General features: G+C 40.8%; 1 protein-coding gene across 1 annotated transcript; it reads left to right on the top strand.

Moving 5' to 3' along the window:
• Positions 1-398: 398 nt before the first annotated feature.
• LOC148376913 (uncharacterized) lies at positions 399-5,323 on the top strand. Its single transcript, XM_088351765.1, has 2 exons — positions 399-665; positions 2,762-5,323. Exons 1-2 carry the CDS (start codon positions 545-547, stop codon positions 4,045-4,047), a joined length of 1,407 nt encoding a protein of 468 aa, XP_088207891.1. The 5' UTR covers positions 399-544; the 3' UTR covers positions 4,048-5,323.
• Positions 5,324-9,971: the final 4,648 nt, after the last annotated feature.

The raw sequence follows: 9,971 nt of genomic DNA, 5'->3' as shown, positions 1-9,971 counted from the left end.
TTTCCCACTCTTGCACATTTTAGCCAATTTTAAAGTACACCATTCACTATTTTAGAGTTTAACGTGGCTTTTCCACACGGTCGGACGGAACACCACTTAGCCAAAAAAAACAAAGAAAGTTGACGGAGCTCCAGTCAAACAACTTCCGGTTCACTCAAGCGGTTTCATTTTTTAGGCTGTGTTGTATTAGTTTGGCATATTTCTTTCAAACTTTTTTATGGCATGAGACTGATTTTCATAGGAGGTTTCTTTTCGGTATGAAATTTAGAAAGGACTGCAACACATTTGCTCAAAGCCAGGCCGAATCATTCTCGAACTGAACAGCTGCTTAGGCTACAAGATGGCGGACTCGCCTAAGAGTCGCTTACGGTTTTCAGTCCTTTCCGATTCCAAGAGTTAACATTGACCGCGACAAGCCCCGCCCACTTTCTTTGTTCTTCCGGGTCACTCGGAGGTTGTTTTGGACTACTTGGCGTTCCGCTCCAGCCTTGTGGAAAAGCTCCATTTCATTCCGTTAAATCATTTCATTTGAAATGCGACCAAAATGTACTCCGGAGATAAAGGACGATTCAAAGAGGAGATGGAAGAAGAGACCGAGGGAGAACATCGACGGCTAACTCAAGTTAGCAATAGCAAGCAGCTACACATCGTGATGATAGAAGAAGGTTGGTCACTTAAGTTGTCATCTCATTTTTCTGCTCCCAAAGTCAATTTACTCTATATCTTGTTACTTTTCTCTATTATTGGTGCGGCTGGTCCACTTCTAGTTATAGCCCTCTACTACTAGCTACTATCTAGCATAATTGAGGTATATAGCTTTATATAGTAAACTAGCTTACCAAAAATGTAGTTTGTCTCGTACGCCAGTTAGCTATTTTACAGTGGGCAGGCAAGTAGGTAGCTTTTATTGTTTTAGATGAAAACGTAGCCATTTGCTTGCTATATTAACTTCGAGCTATATCGCTCTATGACTAGTTAGAATAGAATCTACCTTTCTTGTCATTGTTACAAAATGGGTTGAACCTATTGTGACAGCAAAATTGGGCGTGGCACTCCAGTTCACATTTAACAGTGAGGATAAAAGAAAACAAATAAGATAAAGGAACAAAGAAGATAAGGTTATCATTAACTACTAATCATCAAAATTGAGCTATATAGCGAGATTAGAACAACATTTACGTCCCTTTCCTTGCCAGAATCATATTTCATTTCTGTCACATTTCTTTTGTTTTTATTGTATTTTATCAATCGTGTGTGTCTAAGTGTTTGGGGTTGTTGTGAATGTAGAATGAGAAAAACATTGACAATTAAGGTTTATTTTGGCTTCGTTTGATATGTTTGGGGCTTGTATATTCCAAGTATAAACTAGTTTGAGGCCATTGCATACCTGTCAACCTCCAGGACTCCATGCCCTTACAAACTTTCGTATTTTCCCTTACAAAATACAAAAAAAATCTTTTTTTTTCTTTTCCGAACATGTTTATTTATGTAGTTTAACATGTAATATTGTACGTGTGTTTCGTTATATCACATATATTGTTGAGTAAGATTTTGTTGAGAGATACTGAGTTGTTCCACATGAATGAGCTTTATTATAAAAAAAAAGTCCAAAAATGAAGTCGCATGGACCTTCACTGTAGAAGGAAAAAATACATGCAAATAGAATGAAGTAGAATTTTCTTATTCAAATTATGAATTCATTTACTGCATTAAGTTATTGTTGGTAATATACTGATTAAAGGGATAACCACAAACCTATCTTTTTTTATTTTCTCCTTTTATACTTCCTTTTTTCTTTCCCTTTTCTATACAACATCATCATTCGTAATAGAATGCATCAAAGCGAGCGAGCCGTTTAAGAGTCGGCTCTCTTTCATGAGTTGAGTCGAAAAAGCCGCTTCTCTAGAAAGAGACGGACTTCCTTTCACTACACAACTACCACGGAATGATGCATGACGGGAAATCCCCAGGCGGCAGACGCACAGTAGCATCCAACCGCTCGCTTCGTTTGCAAGGAAAAAAACAATACCGAGATAGAGGCTACCGCGGCAAACTGATTTGACTGGATCGATTTGCCGTTTGGTGATCGTCGGTGTATACGGACGGTAGCCATCATTGACAAATTGTCGTTTTTCCCTACAGATTTTCTTGTACGTCGTACTCGTCTTAAAATGCATCCTAAACCTACTGTGTACGGCAAAAACCTACAGGTGGTCAATGTTAACTCTTTGTTGGAGTAAAGATGAAATCACTTGGAAGAGCTTCATAATAATGTTCAAAAAACAGGGACTTGCGTTGAAATGCTACATCCTGCTTGTTCTATAATCCCTTTTATGAAGAGAGAAATGATGCTTGAAAAAAAGGAAGACATTTTTCTCAATATAGCAGTTAAATGCTCAGAAGAATTATGGAAGGGAATGATATTGAAATTAGAATTTTTCAAGCCAATCGATCTGAAATCAACTATTTCAAAAAATTGTAATCCTCCCATGACATAATCCTAGGCAATAAGAGATTTTTGAAGATGGAAATATGCAAAGCAGCCTGTCAATCCTGCCAAGAAGAATGGATTTGACTTTAATAATACCATTAAAAAAATCATTCTATAGTCCTGTCAAAACTTTTGTTTTTGGTAAATATTTTAGTAAATGTTGGTAAATATTTACAAGAGCTTTTCTGTAGCAATGTTTTTTTGCTAAAAAAAAGAAGCAATTTTTTGTGTGTAAAGATTTTCCACACTATGTGGTCTTGTGTTCTGCAGACGTCAGTGAGGAGAAACGTCTTCCTCGGCAACAGGAGACAAAGTTGCCCGGCGTCAAAAAGGAGGAAGATGAGTTTGTAGAGACGGTTGACATTAAAAATGAGGAGCTTTTGAAGATTTATCATTTTAAAAAGGAAGGAGAGGAGGATTTGGAGCCTATTGATGTTAAACAGGAGGTGGATTTAAGAGAGTTTTCTGTGACTGGGACCTGTTTAACCTCTGAAGAGCAACATGAAGAGAGCAAGGAGATGGTGTCTCCGAGCAAAAGCCCCGGGACAACAGATGACGATGACGTGTTGGACTCCGTACACAATGACGGCGACCGACGGCCAGAAGTCGACGACACAAATCACAAATGTTTGCGGTGTGGAAAATCATTTCGATACAAGTGTGATTTGAAACGCCATATTACGGTCCACACTGGTGAGAAACCCTTTTCCTGCTCAGTTTGTGGTCAGAAATTCAGGCTGAAAGGAAACTTAAAAGTGCACTCAAGAACCCACACAGGTGAGAAACCTTTTACCTGCTCCGTTTGTGGTCAAAAATTCACCTGGAATTCACACTTTAAAGTACACGCAAAAACCCACACAGGTGAGAAACCTTTTACTTGCTTAGTTTGTGGTCAAAAATTCACCCATAAACCAGACTTAAAAATGCACATAAGAAGCCACACGTGTGAAAAACCTTTTACCTGCTCTGTTTGTGGTAAAAAATTCACCTGGAATTCACACTTTAAAGTACACGCAAGAACCCACACAGGTGAAAAACCTTTTGCTTGCTTAGTTTGTGGTCGAAAATTCAACCATAAATCACACTTAAAAATGCACATAAGAAGCCACACGGGTGAAAAACCTTTTGCCTGCTCAGTCTGTGGTAGAAAATTCAGCCTGAAATCAAGCTTAAAAGACCACACAAGAGCCCACACTGGTGAAAAACATTTTGCTTGCACAGTTTGCGGTCAAAAATTCATCCAAAAGGGCTACTTAAAAATTCACACAAGAACCCACACGGGTGAAAAACCTTTTGCCTGCTCAATTTGTGGCCAAACATTCAGCCGCAAGGCTCATCTAAAATGCCACACAAGAACCCACACTGGTGAAAAACATTTTATTTGTTCGGTTTGCGGGAAGAAATTCAGCCTTAAGGGAAGCTTAAAAAGACACACCAAAACCCACACTGATGAGAAACTGGTTTCTTGTTCAGTTTGCGGTCAAAGATTTTCTTGTCAGGTCAAAGCTGGGGATCACGAGTGTGCCGGTGAGAATAGCGGGCGTTTCCCTACGTGACACGAGCTGACAGTTTCAATTTACGATCAAAAAACACAACTACCAACGAATGAACTATTTTTGTACCGTTGACGTCAACTTAACGGAAACTATTTGTATTGTTGTTGCGGTTTTAAAAATGTTTCTTTTTCCAAATGCGCATGTGTTGCAACTTCTATCCCTTTTTGATTGATTATATAAAATGAATTGATAAATAACAGTCATTGCTGTATGCCCTCAGCATGTCTCCTGGGTCAGTTTGAAGGCCTCTTGCGGACTCATGTACATACAACGGTTTGAGTCGATTTATTGAGATGGCACCTTTACAGGGTAGTTTTGCACCCAATTGGAATATAGAAAACCAGGCTAATTGAATAAGCTCAGCTTGATCTACTATGGTTGAATGGGTTGCACCTTTGGCATGTCAGGATGAAAAGCTCAAGCCAGCTGTAGATAGTCGGGCTAAATGCGCATCGACGGAATCCCTAAATAGACAGCCGGGATCCATCTCGGAATCACAGATAAGAAGAGCGTCGCCCGTGATCTTTTGCGGCCGTCGCGCATCAACTACTACGATCTTTTAAAAGAAATGACAAGAGAAAAGGTGACACGAGCATTATTAATAAGGAAGGGACAACGTCCGGCACGTTTGCATACCGGTTCATCGAAACTCGTAAAATAGAATCGTATTCTATTTTCCAAGTAGCGTGTGGGAAACGCCTGCCGTTGAGAAGGAATCCCCATGGTAACTGAGCAGGGTCATTTTAACCTGCTTTCGTGCAATTGACCTGAGGCTAAGTTGCTCCAAAGTCATATATCCTGGCCTCATTTCTTATCTTGGTTTCGTGCAATACCCCCCATACCAGTTTAAAAAAAAAATCTGATTGTGATTGTATAATTCTACGATATATATTTTTATACCTGTAATCAAAGCATGACCTCTATGTGGATTTCAATATCTTGCACACATGTAAGCTTATTGAAATGTGAGTTTTTTTCTCCGGGTATTCCTTGAAGATTGTTCCGTAGACCAACCTCGTTGCGATTCATTGTGATTTACCAAATTCATGCATTTAAAACTATCAAAATGTCATACATTCATTTGATCATTGAAGCGATTTTATTTTTAATGTCACTTTTGTGTAATAGTGTCCAAGTGGTTAAGAGGACACAGGATAGAATTGATCTTTTCCCATCAGCCCTCGTTTTGCGGTTTGTATTTGTCCTGATTTGACTGCAACTTTATTCCTCAGATGAAATGTCTTTCTTCTTACATTAAACTGTGATCATGTCATTACATTTTGCTCTTTTTTCCTGCAAGGTGTAAATAAAGTGCAGTGTGGTTGTCGTGGAAATACTCAAAGAGACTTGTGTCGCCGTCTTGTCAGCAAATCAAAACCATTTCATGACTTTTATTTAAGTCAAGTCATGTTTTGTTTGTGACGCCATTAGTCACAGGGAGTCTCAAAGGGCTGCACAGACCAAAGATGATTGCAAACCACAGACTATGATGAGACCGTTCTCTGATCTACAACCTACATGAGGGCGAGGAAAAACTCAAAAACCTCAACTTGAGAAAAATAAAGAAACCTTGAGAAGGGACCGCACCTGACGTCACCCCCCTTCCAGGATAACCAGGCTGAAATGGATGTTGCAATAACAAGTTATTGTCAACATGAAATAATGGTCATTCCTCAGCTACAGAATAGAAGTGTGTTTTTGGCCTAGATGGAAACATTTCCACTGAGGTTGCAGATCCAATCTCAGAGGGAAGAGCATTCCACAGCACCAGGGCCCCCCATGGAAAACACTGTCGGATTTCTTCTTGGCTCTTGGGATCACAGTAATCAAGACGGGAGGTAACAAATATAATCTCCGCATCCGACTGAGACAGCATGGAAGAAAGCGGTTCTAGACATATTCTGTTGGGGAAATTGCAGGTTCGATAATCGAGAGAAAAGTCTTCTCATATGTGGATAAGGAAAATGGACAGAAGCCAGCTTCGTAGGAGGGAGATACAACTTTATTGATGCGTCAATGAAGTTTCTCAGAGAGCTGGGAACATGACAATGTTTTTAAAGCTTCAATTGAGTACACCCCAAAAGGCGGTCCTGTATCACGTATCAAGTTAGGAATTTTGTTTTTCTCGATTGTCTCCCCACAAGGAGATAGTTCTTCCAAACAAACTGAGGTCAGTTTGTTCAGAGCGTCCCGTCCCTTGCACGCTATCTTCAAGGAAACTTAATTGTCTGCCAAGAGTATCTTCAAGGAAACTTAATTGTCTGCCAAGAGTTTCCCGAAACGACGTCAACCCGACCTTTTCCCACAACTGTAAGCAAGTCTTTCTAAATTTCTACATGTATGCAAATCTATTCTACAAATGCAAGTGTATGTACCACAACAATTCTTAACGTGTGTTTGAAAGGACAGATGGCGGTCAAATATGACACCTACATTTTTGACTGAGTCACTCTGGGTTATATTACATTTGTCAATGTTCAGATTGGTTTTTGAGAACAAGTCACGGCATTTAGATGGACCAATAACTCACATTTTAGTCTTTTCAGAGTTAAGGCACAAGAATTTGAGTGACATCCACTCTTATCTCAGAGAGGCAGGCCTCCAAATTTCCACGGTTTCACGTGGCAGATTCCTCCATCAGAAGATAGAGTTGAGTGTCCTCTGCGTAGCGATGGAAACTGATATTATACTTGTGAATAATATCACCTAAATGCTGAAAAGAAGGGGGCCAAGTACTGAACCCTGCGGAACACCACAGATAACACTAAAGGGCTCAGATGTCATTTCGCCCTATTTAACACAGTGCGTCCTATCTGAGAGCTAGGATCTGAACCATAAGAGGACGCTTCCTGGGAAACCGATCCATTTTTCCAACCGTTCTAGTAAGATATTATGTTCCACGGTGTCAAAGGCAGCACTATGGTCCGGCAGCAGCAAGAGCGATGAAGCCCTCAAATCCATTGCCAGTAGAAGATCATTGGTTACCTTAATCAGGGCTGTCTTCGTAGGGTGGTTAGCCCTGAATCCCGATCGCATAGATTCAAAAAGATTGTTCTCGGATATAAAATCATTTAGCTGCTGTGCCAAGACTTTTTCAAGTACTTTAGAAAGAAATGGTAGGTTTGACACAGGTCTATAATGACATAAGCTTTCTGGATCAAGGATGGGTCGTTTCAGTGTAGGTTTAATAACGGCGGACTTAAAAGCCACTGGAACTACACCTGAGGAGAATGATTTGTTTATAATATTTAGAACTGAAGGTCCAAGGACCCCAAAAGGACCTTTAATCGGCGAACCCGGAAGCGGGTCGAACAGGTAAGTCGTCGGTTCGGCTGTATTCACCACCTGTTTAAGATTATCGAGTGACAGATAGCTACATCGGGAAAAAAATCCCTGGACAGCCACCGTGTGGCCTATCTATAATTTTTAACATTTAACATTATTACGTAGGCTTAAGAAATGGATTCTCTTATGCGTTGAATCTTCTTATGAAAGACCATTATTAAGGAGCAGCCCAAGCAATTATGCCCCAAAATACGTAAACAACAAGGTAAAAAGGAGTTTTGGCGTGGGAGGGAGAGCTCAATTCATTATCTTCATCGGCATACAAAACAGAAGTCTTGATTCTTGTTCGTCTTCAGAGACAATTGGCTTTTTATATCTCAATACAACATCTCAACTTTTGCCCGTCCCCCTGGCTCGTGTTTATGCACGCTACCGGACAGGATGTTTTGTAATCTAGCTCTCTTAGCTTAGCACCATGGCCCCGCTCTTGTTTACCATCCCTACGCCGTCTACGTAACTTCGTAACTTGACTGCACTGCATATTTTTAATACTTTTTAAACTTTTAAATTGAGTTGTATGAATGTATTTTTGAAGTCTTTTTCCCGTTTATTTTATCATTTGAAATCACAGGATTTTGTTGTTTTTTTAACATATATGTGTATATACATGGTCTCAATGCAACTGTCATGAGTATGGCTTGATTAAGTCCTAAATTCAGAATTATTTTAAATGATGTATTTGATATATGGTTCTATGACATTAGTTTACATTCCAAATGATTTGTGACCCTTTGAGGATCAACATGACAGCCCCTGACAGTCCTGGAATAAGATGCTGAAGAATTTGAATCCAATTAAAAAGCCTCTCCCGACTCTTCTGTTGAAAAATGCAATGTACAGACGCTGCCCTACTTAGGAACGGAGACCATCGTTGGTAAGTTGCTCCAGTGCTGTATTTTCTATGGAATGTATGTTGAAGGCTTGTATAAGTAAGTTGTATTGTTTTGAAAGTGAAAAATAAACGTTTAATAAAATAATAATCTCTATTATGTTACAAAGCAGGCGGAATGATAAAGCATAGTACTGAAAAACAAAGCGACGCATTAGGCGTTGACATTCTGTGTCCGTGAAGCCCTTTCAGACTCCTTGTGATTAAGGGCCAAACAAATAAACAGGACTTAACTATAAAGATAAATAAAGTATAACTTACTTTCGGAAGAGTTTGGCGACTTCCTTCTCCGTGGTAGAAGGTGGGTGAAAAAAAAAGCCATCCAAGCTTTTTATCAACCGCATCAAGCTTTCTTATTCCACTTTCATTTCAAAAGAAACGGCCAACCTGTCCTTTAAGATTTACATCAAACACAATGAAAATGTCAAAGTTATTAGCGCGTGAGAGCTACAGTGCAGCGTGTATACACACAAACCAGGAAGTAGAAGCTGGATTCCTTCTTCAGGGTGGATGCTGGGTGATCTCTCACAGCGCCACGCGCCAGAAAGAAGCACTTAGCACTGCCCTCTACTCGGAAAAAGGTGCACACGATACAAGATGTAAAATATGTCCGGATATTTTTCGACATCCCGAAAAAAATGTTGGTATGTACCGTTGCCCGTATCTCGAATGTTCGTAAGTAGGGGAGCGCCTGTATCTTGAATTATTGTTGTTGGGGTTGTCCATCGATTCGATGACGACCATCTTCTTTTATTTGTGAGTCTGCTGATGTTTGAACAGTCCGATCCTGGATTGTGGTCGGAGACTCAGGTAAAAGAGGATACCTGCGCAATGAGGGTTTTTAAAGTGGCGTAAGGGGTGCGCTTTCCCCAACGCCACTATCTTGATTGGAAAGAAGATGGTTCCGGTGGCAAGGGAGACCCTAGACGACCGGCATCCTTCTACAACTGCAGGCGGCTAACGGGATCCAAGTCTGTAGGAAACCGCCTCAAAGCGTGCCGCCACCAGCTTTTGGGATCACTCTTAGTCTGGACTCTACCCTTCGACCTGTTCGCTCGGGTAACCCTACCAGGAGTACGAGACTCCCGCCGACATAGCTCTAGGGGTCATGGAGACGCGCAAAGTGCCCCACCACGATAAGGTGGTGATCCGTCGGGACACCTTGAATTATTATAACTGAAAGCGCAAGCTTGCTCCCTGTCGGTCACTTGCTAGCACTGCATCTGGTCAGAATTGAAAAGAAATCCCAAAAAAAACACCAATTCGCTAATTAGAAGTGGAGAAAGATAAGACGACGTTGTTTTGATATGAAAAGCGATCACGGAATTCCCATAGGACTCGAACACGTTCATCTAAGTCTCGCGTTTCGCCTGAAAAGACACCCGGATTTGAAAAAAAGACGAAGCATTACTGCCATCTTCAGGGCGAACCTATTTAATGCAGCAATTGTCCGGAGGGAAATCACCAATGAAAGATGCAGACGCTCCCCTACTTACGACCATTCGAATGAGGAAAAACGGTAGTTCCATCCTTTTTTTTCCGGAGGTGGAAAAATATCCGGACATTGCCGTAAGTTCGATTTTGCGCTTTTTCCGAGTACAGGACCGTACTGTCGTGCTTCGCTTTGCCGCTACCGGCGCCGGGTGGTGCTGTGAGAGGCGACCCAGAATCCACCCCAAAGAAGTAATCC

The sequence above is a fragment of the Urocampus carinirostris genome, chromosome 1 (genome assembly GCF_059441175.1).
Source record: "Urocampus carinirostris isolate Australia breed hairy pipefish chromosome 1, RoL_Ucar_1.0, whole genome shotgun sequence".
Taxonomy (NCBI): Eukaryota; Metazoa; Chordata; class Actinopteri; order Syngnathiformes; family Syngnathidae; genus Urocampus; species Urocampus carinirostris.
Note: the sequence above shows the minus strand (reverse complement) of the source record. Positions and strands in the feature narration are given on the sequence as shown.